Below are 17,790 nucleotides of genomic sequence, written 5' to 3' on the forward strand. Positions count from 1 at the left end.
TATGTGTTAAAACAATGAAAGAAAAGACAATCAATATCTGTGGCTATTTCCACTTTTACAAAAAGGGGTAAAAATCAGGCCCCTCTTAAGTGGAAGCAGATCCCAGTTTGGATTCTGGAGATGGAACTTTCGCTACTTTTCAAATTAGGCTTAAAACTTTCCTTTTTGATAAAGCTTAATAGTTATGGTTGAATCAGGTGACCCTGATGCTTCCTTTAGTTACACTGCAATAGGCCTAAGCTGCTGGGGGCTTCCCGTGATGCACTAAGTGTTTTTTTTCTTCACTCACTATGTATCTAAACACCACTCTGCATTCAGTCATTAGTTATTCATTTGTGCTTTTTTTGTCCTGTCTTCCTCCCCTCACCCCCATCGGTAGCGTCAGCTGCCCGCCCCTCCCTGAGCCTGATTCTGCTGGAGGTTTCTTCCTGTTAAAAGGGAGTTTTTTCTTCCCACTGTCACCAAGTCCTTGCTAACAGGGGGATGTCTCATTGTTTGGGGTTTTCTATTATTTTAGGGTCTTTACCATACAAAAGAAAGCACAACAACAGGAGGCTGTTGCCTGATTTGGTGCTATATAAATATAACTGAACTGAACGAAGATAATGCTTTAAATGCAAGGGCCCTGGAAAGTTATACTGCCTTTGAGAAAAGTGTAGATTTCTTAAAAAGTGAAACTTAATCTTCATTTCGCCTTCCATCAACACCACCTTCCACACCAGGATTTATTTGAACTTGCTGTTATTGGCAGAAATGCTGATGTGAGGATGTATACATATAGAAGCCTTGGTGTCTGAGTTTATTGTTATTATTATTATGAGGAACAGCCCACCATTAGAGAGCCACAGTCATGTGTTTACAGCTATGATCTGTCAATTTGTGTCAGTCCGCAGTTTATCTGCCGATGGATGTTTAATAGAAGCACAAGGCAGTTTATCCAGCCAGCAACCCCGGAGGCAAAGATGTCCTGAGCCCACCCCCACTCCCTGCTGCCAGACGTCATTAAGCCTGCACTAACTGCCCACTTTACTGGATTGTACTGTAATGTTCATTGTGCATCTGTCCACTCAGGTCCCCACCCATCAGATCACTGTGGGTTAGGCAAACACATAATCATTTCAAACACAACTTGTTAAAAACATAGTAGCGCGCACACACATCACTCCACGCAGCCGCTGTCCAGCCCTCCCTGTGCTGAAACTGGGATGTCAGCAGACACCCCAAAGAACCCTTATTAGTCAGAAGAGTCTACTGGATAAAAAACCTGGAGCTTCATTTGCGCTCATTTGTCACTGGCTGCAGTTGCTGAAGCGTTGCCTGACAGAAGCTGACTTTAAAGTCGAGAGTCGGTATCACACAACCCTCGGAAACTACCTTCACAGCACTTTTTCATACACGACAACAAAAGCGCGCACATCTCCCCGCTGAGAACACTTTTTTTCTTTACTAACTCCGAAGCCAGAGCAAATCTTTGAGGTGTCAGAGCCACGTTTATAGAATAAAATAAAAATATAAAGATAAAGACCACATCAAAGTTTCGCTGTCAAACTGCTCCAGGAGGTTATTCATAACAAAATAAGTTTTCCCAGCCTACCTGCCTCCTTCCATCAGTTGGTGGTCCCACATTTTGCGAGCTTTTACGCAGTAACATCCCGGCTCTGACTCCCTTTTCTTTAGTCTCCACTCATAACGTTGACACATGACTCCAGATAAAAGTTGAGTCTCACTCTCAAACTTTTAGTTTTCGTTTTTAATCTCCACACTTCGGATAAATGAATGTCCGACTGTCTGTGTTTTCTTCGACCCTACAAATCCGCAAAGGCGACAGGAGCGCAAAGGTCTGAAATCAATGAAACAAAGTTGGGCTGCCTGCCATAACGGCGGTGTTTGTGTACTTCTTTGTCTATGCATGCCTCATGACTTAGTGTCCCGCCTTCAACTTCACCGGCAGCATGCGAAAAATCACTCCAATACTCCTGCAGTAAGTCTGCAGGGACCCTGAACACATCTGTGGTGTTCAAAGGCGCGTTTGTATGAATTAAATGGTATTTTTATCTGCTGTGCTTTCTGTGTGATATTATATATGATATAATATTCCCATAGGGAAACACGGTGTATGAGCTCAGCAGTTAGCAGTGATCTCCTCTCACTTTATGCTTTATTTATCTTATGTGGCATCACCGCAATAATCCTGGACACTTTGATGTAATACTTTTGTAGTAATGCTCCAGGTTATTCTTGCTCTGTCATAGAGGAAATACACACTGTAGCCCAGGGACAGTCTGTAGTATGACACAGGCTTGTAAATCGCTTAACATAACACTATAAAAATGTTAAAAGTCAAACATAAAAATGACACAAATAAAACACGATACACATTATTATAAATCTGTTAATATATCAATATGTCAGTCTTAAAAAATCCATTCCAATTAAAAACCAAGTCACACAAAAATAAAGTCTTACTAATACTGGAATCTTGCAGCAGTATAATTTTCTTCCTGTGCTCTGTTTGAGACAGTTTGCATGAATTGTGCGAATGATTCCTTTGTTGTTATCTTGCACTAACACTTTGTTCAGCCGGACACAAAAGACAATAAAATAAAATCAGTTTATTCACTGTCTGAAACAAGCTTTTGATTTATTTGCTTTGGAGTACCTTATAAACTTGCATTCCTTCTAACAGCCAGCAGGGGGGCGAGAAAAAAATTAGCTGTAGATGTCGACATGGAAGACACTCCTCGGCTCTCTTGAGTAAACAATTATCTGGTGGATTTATTATCTCAAGTGATGTTCACTTTCTTACTTTCCATAAGGAGGACAAAGCAGGTCAGGCTGTGGGACTTGCTCTTTGTTAGTTTAAATGTTGTTACTGAATAAGTGGGCAGTGTCACTTGGTTTCACAGCTACATCTGTCCCATGAGTGTCGCTGCCCAGTTTCAGAAAACAAAGATGGGGACAGTGAGGATGCTCACAACGGGGGAGTTAAAGAATGACTTTAACTAACGCTATGGTAGTTATGCCATCTTTTAAATACAGTCTATGCTTAATACACTTTTAGATCAAGCTGGGTAAGGCTTTACAAAAGTGTCACAAGAGAAATGAGAGGGACTGGTCAGGTAAGAAAGTTTAGTGGACAAACTTCTCTTTGCTGGTACATTTCAAAGGAAACATGGCAAGAAGGCCCTAACTAGACACCAATATTGTCTACTTTTAAAAGCAGAAAACATTCAGAGTGATGGATTTAGCCATTTATTTTCTAAGCTTATATGTTCTACTGTGTGTGTGTAAAAGCTGAATCTGAAACTTTACAGCTATTTGTCAAAGAATTGCAGAAGAGTAAAATATTTAGCCTTGAACTGGGCTGCACTTCCAATCTCATCAACCGCTCAGAGGGATTTAATTACAAACCACATTCACCCATTCACACACTCACATTCATGCTCAGCTTTTCATACACCCAGCAGTTTCTCAATCGCAATATAAAGCAGGAGAAAATGGAAAAATTCAGGTAGTTGTTCTCACGTAGTGACATTTGGCTCCCCGGATTCTTTCCTGTTGAAAGATTGAGCACAGAGGCAAAAACATGAAACAATTTCATTTCATATCGTGCTTCAATCATGTGATGATTTTATAAAAGAAAAAAATAAGAACTCATTAATAAAGGGTTAAAAATGTGTACCTTTGTTCAGATGGCTGGTATTTTATTGTTGGCCTGTATTTGAAGCAGTCACTGTCACTTGATCTTGATGGTGTCTGACACACTCAGGTTAACAGAGGAGACAAACAAACTAGTCCGCACTGACCCTCAGTATGTGTCTTTTTCATCCCCACACTCTGAGGACCAGACTGAACTTTTTTTCCTCTTTCTGAAACAGAGTGAACACCTCAGACAACACCTCACACACCATTTCCACAGTAATGTCAAGCTTATTGCAGACATCCCGGGAGCCGGTGTCTCATCTTTGGGATGGTGCGCTGCCTGTAATGGCCATGCCTTATCTCCCTCTCAGTACCCAGGCTGAGATGTCAGAGGAAAGCCGGAGACGACCATGCTCCCCTGACAGAGGAGGGGAGATGGAAATAATTACCAATGTCTCTTGTGGAAAAGGGCGTAAATTGATACACACTAAATGCTGAACCTTAGGGGTCTCTCTTGCTCTCTCTCCATGTGTGGCTCTCTCTCTCTCTCTCTCTCATCAGATGTAGGAGACAAATGAATGCATCCAGAAGGAATTAATTGGATTTGGGAGCAGTCTCCTGCACAATCCACCAGGACAGACAAACATCCCCCTTCTCTACCCTCTCCTTCCCTCCCCCCCTTTGGCACACACACACAGACACATGCCTCCTTTATTCCAGTCATGCCTTGCAGAAATGTCTGCCACCCCCCTTTATCCCCCTCCCACCACCCCACTCTGATGGATCAGTCTGTGTCCCCTTATCCATCTCACACACACACACACACACACACACGGGCGAGTGCCGTACTGCTCCCCAGTGGATTGCAACCTCTCTCTTGGATACAGTGTTTCCATGGCAGCCACGTTTTTTGCACGTGCAGAATGAGATGGAGTAAGCGAGAGAGGAGGAGACCACTCCTATCGATTCACTGGGTGCCTATTGATTCACTGTCTGCAGCTGCACACTTACCTACGGCAAACACCCCCGTGAGCTGCACACATGTTCACGCACGCTCATGCTCAGACAGGATGTAAACACCAGATTGGAGATTTTGGAGAGCCTGCTGTCAGCTAACCACACGGCGGTGCTTATGTTTGTCCTCTAGGAAGGTACGAACTATGTAAAATCTAGTAAACTTGTATATACACAGACGAGAAACATTTTCAGTTCCAGCTGATTTTATTTCCTTCTTGGAAGAAAATAAAAAAAATAAAAAACAACAATCTGTACAGAGGTCTGAGAGGCAGTGATTGACCCAAACATTGGCTGGTTTTTGAGCATAAAACATCAGATATTGGCATGATTGGACAAAACATGATCATACACAGCATATTGCACAAATGAAAGAAAAAAAAAGGACGCTAGAAAAAAAAAATCTTTAAAAGAAAATTAAGAAAAGAAAAAAGAAAGGAAAGAAACTCCTGGACCACAATCATCTTCAACATGTCCAAAGATGGCTGTCCTAGTGCCTGTCAATCATCATCATCATACATAAAAAAAACACACACAATCTTTGCTTATAGTACAGTCAGTTTACATAAATATTTCGTTATTATTCTTTAAAAATCTTAAACACAACAGCTATAGCTACATATACCTGAATCTGAAATACAAATGCTATTTGCCATGCCATAATATAGGAAAACAATTAGCCTGCTATACTTAGCCAACAGGTACAGAAAGGTTAAATACTATTTTTTTTTTCAATGCAATTTGCGCAATAACAGATGAAGCACTTCATACATCTCCCCTCCCTCCAAAAAAGTCTAGGCAAAAAGTGGAATGAGTGTGAAATTCCATCCAGTGGTTCAAATAAAACTTATCTCCATAATTTAAAAAAAAAAAAAAAAAAAAAGCACACAGAGGTATTAGCTCTATCCAAACAGTGACTCTCTGGGATCTTTCGTGCCTAAACTTTCTTTTAGGTCTGTGTTGTACTGGAAACACAGTCACCACTCAGGCTGGGAGCCTCAGTGGCGCTTTGTTTACTTCGCTGGTGAAGCTGGAGTCACTGTGCCATTAAGAAGCATGTGGGTAAATACTGTAAACACTGTGAGGTCAGATTGTGCCAAACAAACCCCCCACCCCTCCCTCTCTCTGCACGACTAAAACACCAATGTAGATCCAAACAACAATGTTGTAGGCTACCCACTCGCCGGAAGAAGAAAAAAAAAACGTCCCCCTCCTTTTTTTCTCTATAGATTTTGTACAAAAATACAAGTAGAAAATCATGACACACTCAAATCTCCATAAAAGTGAGAGAAGTCGGACATTTTTTTGTTGTTTTGTTTTAAATAAGATACACTTCTAGCCCTTCCGCGCTGGATACAGACAGGTGTTATGTGCACAAACACAAACGAGACCTGTACGAGAACAATACTTCTATGTATAAAAAAGTTTGGCCGGTATAAATACATCGATATAAAAAAAAAACGTCATCTGACACAGAGAAACTACAAAGTTGAAGCACTAGGCAGAAAGAATGCGTGTCAGGGGGAGAGGAAAAAGCATTGGTCCTGAATTGTGCACTGAGTGTTTTAAAAAGTGTTCAGAAAAGGGGCTTCTGAAGTTTGGAGTCAGTCTATGTTTAAAGTCCTGCCGTTGAAAGAGAAGCTGGTGATCGTGAATTGAGTCCTATGGTCACACAAATTGCGTAATTACGCAGCAATGAACTTTTTTTCTTCCTTTTTACGCATTTAAAACAACAACAAAATCCTCCTCAACGTGGAGGGCATGCTTGCTGATATTAAAAACATTTCTAGTTCGGAAAAAAAAACTACACCTGAATAGCAACTCGATGGTCAATGTGAATTGGCTATCTTTAAACAAACAAATAAAAAAACCCAACACGACGAGCTCTCCAGTAAGTGTCCCGACCTCAAAAATAACATTAATGTTCAAATGTTCAGTCTCAGTCTTCATCCTGTGCGGATTGGGTTGAACAGTCGAGCTCGAGTCTGTATCACTGGTCTCTGCTTACATTCACTCCTCCTCTGAGTCCAAATGCAAACTAAGCACCCCACCCCCCCTCCTCCCCACAGGTCTGCGCGTTCCCGTCAAGCGCACGGAGCGCAGTTCCAACAAGTCTGTGAGCAGCGCGTGCCTGGGCTTCAACGCGCACACAGGCCTACCCTTTTCTTTCCCGTTTTCACTCTCCCTCATTTAGTGAAAGAACAGCGGGAATCTTCTGGTGTGGACGCACACGCCTGTCTGAGGTGTCGGGTGGGGTGGGTTTGAACAGTTCAAAACGTTGCTGGGCGGGTGGTGGTGGGGCGGGCGTCGCGCTTCTCTCCCACCTTTCAGTAGGTGAACACCAGATTGGAGATGGTCGACTCCAGCCAGTCTCCTGAGATCATCTCGCTGACCTCTGGGGTGCAGTAGTCGGAGAAGTCGAAGTGGGAGCCCGCCCCGCACTCCCCGAAGCTCCAGTCCAAGTCCCGGTCCAGCTCCGCGTCGGAGAAGCCCATGCCGCCCAGAGACATGCTCTCAAAGCCGGGGCTCGGGTTCAGGTCGAGCCGCTCGTCTTCGAACTCTTCATCCGATGACGAGGACGAGACGGAGGAGGAGGAGTGAGAGGCCGACGGTGTTGGAGAAGAAGGGCGGGTGTACCTGAGGCGCGCGGTGTGCGAGGTCTCGCTGGCCGCCGGGCTCTGCTCTTCGTACAGGCTGAGCGGGTCGCTGGACTCCGCCGAGCTGCTCAAGGCGGGACTGGCCGGGACTCCCACGGACGGAGGCCCGCTCTCCAGGCTGCCAGCCCCTCCGAACATGTGCGCGCGCCGAGCCTCTCCGCTGCGCTTCTCCGGGATCTGCCTGGCCCCGGACACTGACCTGGATTTGAAGAGCGACTGGTGGTCACCGGGAGAGGCGTAGTCCTGCGCCGCCGCGCTCCTCACGCCCCCCTGCTTGTGCGTCCTGCTCACTCCTTTGGACGCGGGGCTTCTCTTGACCCCGGACTTGGCGCCGCGCTCCCCGCTCTTCTCCCCGCGGTCCGCCTGCTTACTCGCCCCGCTCCCTGACTTCACTTTCTTCCTGGGCCGGTACTTGTAGTCTGGATAGTCGGCCATGTGTTTGAGCCTGAGCCGCTCCGCCTCACGGATGAACGGGATCTTGTCCGTGTCTTTCAGCAGCTTCCAGCGTTTCCCGAGCCGCTTGGAGATCTCCGCGTTGTGCATGTCCGGCGACTGCTCCATGATCTTCCTCCTTTCGATCTGGGACCACACCATGAACGCATTCATGGGTCTCTTGATGTGTCCCGTCGGAGTTTTGCACCACGCCAAGTCGCTCCGCTCCCGGGAGGAGGGGGACCCCGGGGTAGGAGACGCATCCATCTCCAGGTCCATCTCTCCCGTGTCCGTGGAGTCCCCGCCGGGGGAATGAGCGTGGGCGCTCTCTGTCTGGCTTATGTGCTGCACCATCTCTCTCCAAAGTGTCTGAAAACACCGCTCAGTGCTTTCACAAAGTTTTTCAAAACCGTATTCCTCACTTCTTGTTGGAGTCGGAGCACTGCTGTGAGCAGGTCTCTAAACAAAAAAAGTCCATCCAAGTCTGTCTCTCTCTTTTCAGTTCAGCACGCTTTGGAGACGCTCGGGTTTCTTAACTTTTCTTCTTCTGCGCTTCTCAGCGACAGTTTTTTTTTTAACTAATAATCCGGAAACTAATTTTCAACTGCCTGTGCGGCTGAACACTCGCAGAGCAAGGCTGAAAGCGCGCCGCTGTGGCCCGCAGCAGTGCGAGTCCCTTACGTGAACCTGGCTGTGAGCAGCGCAGCTCTTCCGTGCGGCTGAGAGACCATGTGGCTGAATGGAGCTGCTGCGCTTTCTCATAGTCTCCCTGTTTCCCTGCGAGCTCCCTGATATTACTGTAAACACAACAACGAGAACCTCGCCCTTTTATAGCTTTATCGCGAGACGTGAGCGCCAATCAGCGCCTGTCGCCATCCCGATTTTTGAGTCGGACCACTCCCACCTCCTCTTGCCATTGGCTGAATAAAAAAGAAAAAAAAAACTGGTAATAATAATAATAATAATAATGTGCAATGAGGATCCGTGTGCCTGACCTCATTCCTGTCAGACTCCACTGAAGGAAGGCAAACTTGTGGTGTGTGTGTGTCCATATATAAATATAAATATATATATATATATATATGTGTGTGTGTGTGTGTGTGTGTGTGTGTGTGTGTGTGTGTGTGTGTATCCGTTTCCTGGCTGTGAGGGATATACTTAGATCCAAATTAGCTTCATGTGGTTGGGTAGTGACTAAATATAGATCCTGTGTAATGTGTCTGAGTGTTTTTCGGTTGGAGGGGTAAAGCAAGGAAATGCTGAGAAAACACCCACCCAAAAACAATCTCGCCCCAAACCTGCTATTTGCGACTCCTTACAACACGCCATGACATCACAGCCGGCAGATTTAAAAAGAGACTCAGGTAAGATGACGGCAGCTTTTATTTACTCCGTGCATCCTGGCGGTGCGAGGGGGGTGGGCTGCGGTGAACCATGAAGCCAACAACAACCTGTACTTACAATTATTAAAGTGAGAAACAAGAGTCCCCACTAAACACCCAGCAGCTCCGCACACTCCACAGTGCAGAGATTCCTCCTCTTCCTCCACCACCTCCTCCTCAGACCCATTATGTTAACATGTCAGTGTCATGTAAATATCACATTACAGCTTGTGTCGCTAGATGTCAGGCTAGAGCCAAAAGGAGCCACGCTGTATGGTGTGTGTGTGTATGTATGTGGTTGTGTGTTGCCGTGTATGGCAGGATGTATCTCCATGCTGTAATCGCCCGCTTTGAGCTGCCATCATTAAATCATGCAGGTGATGTCATCGGCTGGTTGGCAAAGGCCTCCTTTCTTTTCTTTTCTTTTTTTTTGCTGTTGCAGCTGACTGGCGTGAGCGCCGTCCGACGAGTAAAGCAGGGGTGACGTCTGACCTTTAGTCGCTGATCGATAACTAGAACTGATGTTTAACTTCTATTTATTTCTGTCTGATCTGGTCTTCAAATCTCTGACATAACATCTGCGTTGTGCTTAATTCACAAGGAGAAGCTCAAAAGAAGTCACACACTCTTTAAAAATGCACACAAACAGCTCACCCCCACCACACACACACACCCTCTGTGCTTACATAAATCAAACACATAAATAATAATGAGCTCCTTCATCAGTCTATATCTTTAGCCGTCCCAATTACAAGCATGCACCTGCCACTGGATTAGTCTGTTATCTCTATCTCTTTTTCCCGGGCTACACACACACACACACACACACACACACACACACACACACACACACACACACACACACACACACACACACACACAGCGGCACGTGTGCACATGGGTTTGTTTAAACAGGTGGAGCAGGTCTACCTGTAATCTTATCTGATGTGTGAGAAGCAACTGTCAGGTAGCTTTCCACCGTGTTGCCGGCAGATGCACCGCAGTGATCCCTGCCAGGTCTTTATCACGCCACCCTGCCCCACAGCCCAGTCATCTTTGGAGCTGCCGGAGTCGTGTGTTTACCCCAAACACACCGGCGCTCAGTCCCACCTCTGCTGACACCTAAAAAAAGGAGGGTGTTGTTATGAGAGAGTGCTGCAGGAGGGTGTAGAGCTGGAGTTACACCGGTGTGGGTTTTTGGAGGATGTTGACCTGGGGCGGGGGGTCAGGGCTTTTTTTGTGCATTAAAGGAAGGGAAATAAATAGTTTTGTGCATTTCCATTTTGCCATCCTTGGAAAACTCATGAATGTGTCCCTGAAATGATCTCAGGGTGTACAGCTGCTGGAAAAACAAATGTGAGAGACAAAGTGCTTAATATGCATGTTTTTGTTGTTGTTGTTTTTAAAGGTAGAACATAAACAATAACCCAGTATGTTAGAAGAACCCTGGAGTAAACTGTAGGTTTAATGAGTGTGCATCACATGACTTCGCTGGGAGTTTATTGTTGCTGAGACCTTCATGACCCAGCAGGAGAGGGTGGTGGGGGGCACACAGTCATCACAGTGTGTCGTAAAAAGGGGGCGGGGCTTAAGAAGCTGAAAGGCAGCTGGGACGAGGAGAGCGCCTCGATCCGTGGCTCGTCCATGTCATGTCCAACGTGTCATGGGGGGGGGTGCCATGAGCATTGGCACGTGTGCGCGCGTGTGTGTGTGTGTAAAGGATACATTAAGCTTTAAAAGTCACAGTATAAGTGCACGCCATTGGCCGCGCAGAAGGGAAAGCATGTGAGGGTGTTTATCTCTAGCAGAGCTACTCATTACCATGCACTTGCCTTTTTCAACCGCCTCTCAATGACCCACCACTTTGACCTGCCTGCTCGTCATCCGGGGTCAAACACAATGAGGCCTTTGTGTGTGTGTGTGTATGTGTGTGTGTGTACGCAAGCAGGCATGCGTGCGTGTATGTGTGTCCTGCTCTAACTGAATTGGAGCTTTTCCAGGGATTGAATGTTTGAGAACCAGTGGGAAGTCCCCTCCACCCTGCAGTTAAACAGAAAAACTGAAGAGTAAGCACAGATTTGCATACACTCTCTCTCTCTCTCTCTCTGACTCATCCACAGTTGGTTTGTCTCCTCTGTGTTTTGTGTGGATGTGGCAGACAGTGCAGGTGGCCATCTCACCATATCACCCACCTACTGAAGTAAGCCCTTACACAACAGCACCAACAAAGTCAGTTGTTTTTAAGTTACCGTGGAACATACAGTGCCTACTTATTCCACTTGCCCCTCTGCATTTCATCTTCAACTCTGATAAGCAGCATTGACGGCAGCTTGTTTTCTCTCCCGCCTTTGTCCAACATATTCTCACATGTTCAAACAGGCTAAAGATCAGGGACCGCCTCACAGGTCTGTTTGATGAGTTTGGGGCCTTAATTCATAGCACTGCTGCGTGATGTTCTGTTACACATTGCAGGCGTTTACGATGTTTTGTATACAAAATAGCTATTTTTGTCCATCTACTTCCTTCTTTATGGGGGAAAAAAACTCTTTGTTTTGTGCTTCTTTGAAGCCTCTGTCCTTTTTTGCCGTTACATTTAAGAACTGTAGAGTTGCATCCTTGGTCGGGGCAATATGAGCGAGCCAGAGAGCGGCAATGCAAAGCAGGAGGCGAGACAGTGAAATGAAAATCTGTTGTTCACTCTCTGCCCTCTCCACTATAATCCGAAGGATTCGGACGAGTTTAGGTGGAGAGAAGGTAACGGGCATCAGACGAAGGGAAACACCCGAGGTGTGGTCAGGCCGGCGACGCCACGCCCCAGGAATTCCAAACGTCCTTCGCTCCGGGTAGCAAGAAGGCGGGCGAGACGGTTCGCTGTGTCACGCCGATACAGACACACGAACACAGATGCGTAAACACACAACAACAAACTCACCGACGTGCCGCTGCAGGAACCAGATGTGCTTCAGAGTCAAATCGAGAGCACAGACTCAGACACTATACAACACTGCCACTCTCACAGCTGCACTCAGACACTCTGATACAACGAGATTTTTTTTAAGGGGGGGGGGCATTGTCTAAAAGCCAGAGGAGTGGGAAGGAGCAGAGAATGAGAGCGGAGATTGAGGAAGAAGTGGGGGGACAAAGGGAAAGGTGAGCAGAATCAGGAGACGGTGAAGTCAGTGGCGGATTTTTTCGCTCTCTTGCAAAAGTCGTCATCGTCGTCCTTGCACTCGTTGGCTTTCATTTATTTAAAAAAAAAAGGGGCACGCGATGGTCGAAGGATGCTCTCAGTATTCAGTATTTTAGGGAAAGGACATCAGTCGGAGTGGATCCGTAAGGAGCCGCAAAGGAATGGATATACTGGAAAAGAAGAAAGAAAGAACACCGCTGTTGCTTTCAAATGGGTTTTTTTTCTTTGGTTTTTGTTTTTGTCGTACGAGGCGCATCAGTTTGGAGTTTGCTGGGTCGCTGTGGTGTTTGGAGAGACTTCGACGGCTGCATACGTCAAAGAATTGGGTCTAGGAAAAAGACATAAAGCATCACGATGAAGTTACAGAAAGAGACAGTGTGTGTGTGTGTTGTAGGAAAAGGGGATGTGAAGGTAGCACTGCATGAAAATGACCCCCCTACCCCTCTTGCAAGTGCGTCGATGAGAAGAGAGACAACGATTACTATCTCTTGCATTTTCGCCCTTGCTGTTGTGCGCGTGCATCTACGACCCACATGCAAACATGCACCGCCTTAGCTTTCCAAAGTACACAGACACCCCGCGTCACCCTGCTCTCCCTCCCTCCTCCTCCTCTTCCCTCCTCCTCCTCCTCCAGGCGAGTCAGGTCAGGCGAGCTGGTCCTGTCCTAACACAGCCCAGGGAACGGCGTCCATCCTCAGCTCGGGCACAGAGGCAGCCCTCCGCTGCGAGGGTCGTCGAGGACCAAGCGTGGAGCTCTGAGGCTCTCCAGCAGCTCCAGACAGGCTCCAGACGCACTGACCTACATCAGCCTCAGTCAGACTGGGAAAGAGAGGGAGAGTGAGAGCGAGCAGGAGAGAGGGATGCTGTGGGAGGTTAGGGAGGGGAGGGGGGGTGCAGACAGAGAGAGAGAGAGAGAATCGTCAAGAATGATTGAGAGACGAATAAGCAAGCAAATGGTTGCAGAATAGCAACGTTTATCAAAAACAGTGCGAGACGGTGGCACGATGCGAGGAGGAGGGGGAGGAGAGAGAGAGAAGGAAAAAAAACTTGTGGATCCGATCGAACTCTCAGCCCTCGCTTCACACTAAGAACGTTTTAAAAATCCTCTCCTTTTTTTTTTCATTCTCACCTTTTGCTAATCTGTATCCTCACCTCACTTTTAGCCTTTTTTTGCCTCTCATATCTCCCCATGTAGCCTCCCTCTCTCTTATTGTCAGTTTAGCTTGATTCCCATCATATACTATCCGGAACGTCTCTCACTGTGGGAGGATTAGTCCGTCTCTGGCTGCCTGCTTATCTGTCTGCTTTGCCTCTCAGCTGCAGAGAGTAGAGGAGGTGGAGGAGGAGAAGAGGAGGTGTGTGTGTGTGTGTGTGTGTGTGTGTGTGTGTGTGTGTGTGTGTGTGTGTGTGTGTGTGTGTGTGTGTGTGTGTGTGTGTGTGTGGAGGAGAGGTTTTGGCATCTCTCGCTCGGTTGTTGAGGCTATATCAGCTTCACTCAGCTCACTGCTAGTTTTAATTTTTCTTTTTTTTCTTCTTTTTTTCGTCGGAGGACAAGCTTGTTGTGTTCACTCTTCAAACAAGTGTAGATGTGTGTGTGTGTTTTTGTGTGTGTGTGTGTGCAGTGAGGTGCATTTTCTTCCATGGGTGGACCGACTGCATCCATTCTTGCACTGACTGTCCTGACTTGCTGTGTGTAATAATTGCTCCCCAGAGCAAGAATCGACAACTTGGATCAATACCAATAGTGAAGCAAATATATCTGGCTAACGTTAGCAGCCGGTCTCTAAAGCCACATACCTCAGTCACACTAACAATGTCTTTATCCTGGGGAGAACATCCTTAGGCCCCGGGGAGTTACAGAAGAAAAAAAACGATGTATCAAATTGTACCGTGAAATCCGGCTGGCTCTGTGTTTGTCTGTTTAGGTCAGCACCTTGAAAATGGAAGCTGGACCAGGCATTTGAAGGGTTAGTTTAGTTTTCTTCTGTAAAGCTTTTGTGATTTATTGTGGTCTGTCAGTCGGCAAACGTAATCTATTAAGGACTAACCTCGGTGTCGTGGCTGTGGACATATCAGAAAGACTGGTTCGCTCAGATTGAAGAGATCAGAGGCAATCAAACAAAACACTGGAGGAAAAAAATCCACCGTATACCTTTAAGGTCTCACTAAAATGGGATTGTTCACATAAATGACCCAAACTGGTTAGCTAAACAGCTGTATTTCCTGCTGTAATGTGAACTAAAATGCAATTTTTCTGCTAAACAGAAATGTAACCTTCACTTTCTAAAACTTGACATAGCCAAACAAGCTAGTTCCCCCTGCTTCGACTTGTAATGCTAGGCTACGCTAACTGCCCCCGGCAATGTTATAGTACCCAGACACAAGCTTTTATCGATGTCCTCATCTGACTCTCACCATGAAAACAAATAAGCATGCTCCCCATATTAATCTGCTTCTTTCAAGTTGTACTGTCTGATGTTGTTAGGCTTCAGTCACACTAACATTTGAAATTAAGAGTGAAATTTTAGATTAAAAATTGAATCCTTCTACTTCAGTTGTCACATTCAGTGGATCTGATAGCATGCACGCCAAATGTCTGCAGGCTTTGCTTTTGGAGTTTGACTTTGGTGTAATTCACCCCAATGAAGGAAAGGAGAGAATCCCGGAGCACAAAGAGATAGCCTGTTAGCTCTGACGCATTAGCCAGTTGTTCATTTGTGCATTTAGGTCATGGTACAAATAAATAAAAAGTTCACCCTCTATCGAGTTTTTACATCATAAAAATGATTGAGTCTTTAAAAGGTCTTAAAATAGTGTAAATACGACACATTGCACTGTGTCATTATTTACACACCCCACGGTGTACACCCGACAATTCAGTGGCTTGTAAAACCACCTTTACCGACAATAACTTAAACTAATTGTTTTCTGTGTAACCTTAGCAATCTTTAAATATAGTAGAGGGACTTTGGCCCGCTCTTCTTTACACCATTGCTTCTGTTCATTGAGGTTTGCAGCCTTTCATTCATGCACAGCTCTCTTAAAGTCCCCACAGCATTTGAAAAATTAGAAAATTGGTAAGTGTCTTGAATGTTTTCCTTAGTGAATAATTCCCAATGCGATCCCAGTCATTATTCCCAAAACCATTATGAACCTTATGAAGTCTTAAACATATTCAGAATAGTACAAACTTTTCTTTTCTTAGAAAAACATTTAAGCACTTTAAAAAAAAGCTAGCTGCCTTTGCCGATACAGTTTAAAACACTAGAGCTAACGTTCCAATGATATGCTGATACCAAAGCTGTATCTGGGGTATTCGAGATTTATTACGGTCCAGTTGGCAATATTTCATTTTAAAAATTAACGACCTGCTTGAACCCCTAAATGGCAGCATGTAACCTCGGTCCTTTCAAAAATAAACAATGGTGAAGTTTCTCACCATGTGGCTTAAAAGATTTACACAAAATGTAAACCATCCACTTAAATCACAAAAACCAAGAGCAGCTTTAAAAACAACACCGGTCCATACTGAGACACGTGTGTATTTGGATGTTTCTATAGAGGATGGAAAGGAGTGTGTTTCTCATTTCACGTGGCGCACACTCTCTCCTTCCTGATTATATAGAAACTACTCCGCTGTGACCAAGTTTCAAAGTCAGTCCAGATCAAGACAGATAGAGATGTCACTGCGTAGGTCTCTCTCTCTCTCTCTCTCTTTCTCTCTCTCTCTCTCTCTCTCTCTCTCTCTCACTACTGCTAAAGAGGAAAGTTATCAAGTCCAGATGCACAAAAAAAAATGGGACACCACACTAAACATGTGCCAGACCCTATACTTCCCCCATATGCACAGAGACCTGCCAGAGACCCACTGCTTACACTAGTACACATATTTACACTTGCCAAGTTAGACCATTTTCTTCCCCCATCTCCCAAAATAGTACAGACTCAGAATGAGTGTGTATGTGTGTTTGGTTCCATCTGGTGTATATCTTACATCTGCCCATACATCCCTACCCTGCCTGCATCCATATTTCTCCAACAGTAAAACTTCAATTTTATAATATTTAACAACAGGTTGTGTTTCACATCAGCTTTTAAGTCTGCCTATGCCCCAGCAGTCTTTTGTCTTAAGGCACTTCTCCGCTGACGTCCAAACTAGTAGCTGCCTTAAACCCCGAGACCCTTTCATGCTGTGCCTCTGCCACTGCAAACAGCGGCCATCTGACAACGGTGGAGGAGTGCGGTCTGGCCCACAGATCTTTTTAATAGGGAGTTTACAGGCGAACAAGAGAGCGTTTTTTTCCTTAGCAGAGAGAGTTAAGAGTTGCTGGGATGAGGCCAGCTCAATTTCGGGGAGAGGGGGTTCAAATGCGAAGCTCCAGTAAAGTGTTTGTTGGGAAATTCGAGGCTGTTTGCACAGGCTTTATTTGGCTTGTGAGCCACGGTATATCATTGGAATGGCTCAAAGCCTCGGGCGGAGTACTATTTCTGAGCACAGATATATTTAAGGCTAAGACTGCTCTGTCAAAGCCCTCATACAGTTTTCCAAGTATCACCCAGCATGACCCCTTCTTAGAAAAAAAATAAAAATGCAGAGCTACTAGACTGAAATCCACGACACACTTTTTCTTCCATCCTGTTGCCTTCAGCTTTTTTCCCTCTGCTTAACACTTTACAAGTAGTGACAAATTACATTGCTGAAAGCGCTGTGGAATAACAGCAATATCCAGATGAACCCAGTGCATGTAAACACTCGGGCACAGGCAAACACACGGCGCTGGGCTTGCTGGGAAGGGTAACGTGATCGAAGTGGACAGCGAGTGTCAAGCCACGGGGCAAATCAGCTGTGTTGTGATGCGTAATCGGTCCGCTGTCTGAGGAGGTGTGTGCTTGTGTTTGTGTGCGTGTCACACAGCCACACACACGGGTCAGTCCCTGGCAATGCCCGGGGTGTATTGCATTGATTAGCATCAGAGGGTTGGTCACATCTTGAGCAGCGCTACTGCCATGATGGGGTGAAGGGGACCGTTATGGGCTGAGGACGGTTCTCTGTTGGCAGACCATAGCCGGCTACGGATAGCCCGTCTCCCTACGGAAAGTGTCTGCTGCCAGATGGAGGCAGTGTCCAAAATATGTGCTACAACTAGTGTATGGGCTTCTCTTGCTTGTGCTGATGTGGGTTCATAAGCCTGCAACATTAAGCAAAAGAAGAAACAGAGTGTTAAAACTATGAAAAGTGTCCACCGCCGCTACTATCTGTACTATCCACATTTGACTTATGCACAGTCGCTGCTACGTGCTGTTTGGTTTTTGGAGTCCTGCACATGAGCACGTTTGTGCAGGTTGTGTAAACAGTAGCCTACTATAAAATAAGCATTAGAGAGATGGCCTCTTGTCAGATCCATTTCAATGTGAGCATATAACTGTGTGGGTATGTTGAAGCCAGTGTAACTTCTACAAATCTGACTCACAC

General features: G+C 45.7%; 2 protein-coding genes across 2 annotated transcripts in view; both read right to left on the reverse strand.

The window, feature by feature from the left end:
- Window positions 1-1,884, reverse strand: part of LOC309699155 (uncharacterized protein) — a 104,657-nt gene extending 102,773 nt beyond the window's left edge. The window contains exon 1 of the mRNA XM_082522038.1: window positions 1,595-1,884. Coding sequence (XP_082378164.1) covers window positions 1,595-1,701 — 107 coding nt within the window. The 5' untranslated portion in view covers window positions 1,702-1,884. The remainder of the gene's footprint in view (window positions 1-1,594) is intronic.
- Window positions 1,885-4,844: 2,960 nt separating this feature from the next.
- On the reverse strand, window positions 4,845-8,567 carry sox4a (SRY-box transcription factor 4a). Its single transcript, XM_082521202.1, has one exon. The coding sequence runs from the start codon at window positions 8,097-8,099 to the stop codon at window positions 6,984-6,986; it is 1,116 nt and encodes a 371-aa protein (XP_082377328.1). The 5' UTR covers window positions 8,100-8,567; the 3' UTR covers window positions 4,845-6,983.
- Between the last annotated feature and the right edge of the window lie 9,223 nt (window positions 8,568-17,790).

This window comes from Aulonocara stuartgranti (genome assembly GCF_965226115.1).
Source record: "Aulonocara stuartgranti genome assembly, chromosome: 22".
Classification (NCBI taxonomy): domain Eukaryota; kingdom Metazoa; phylum Chordata; class Actinopteri; order Cichliformes; family Cichlidae; genus Aulonocara; species Aulonocara stuartgranti.

Excerpts from the sequence above, each read along its gene's own strand:
- sox4a (XM_082521202.1), bottom strand. The coding sequence starts at position 8,099 with ATGGTGCAGCACATAAGCCAGACAGAGAGCGCCCACGCTCATTCCCCC.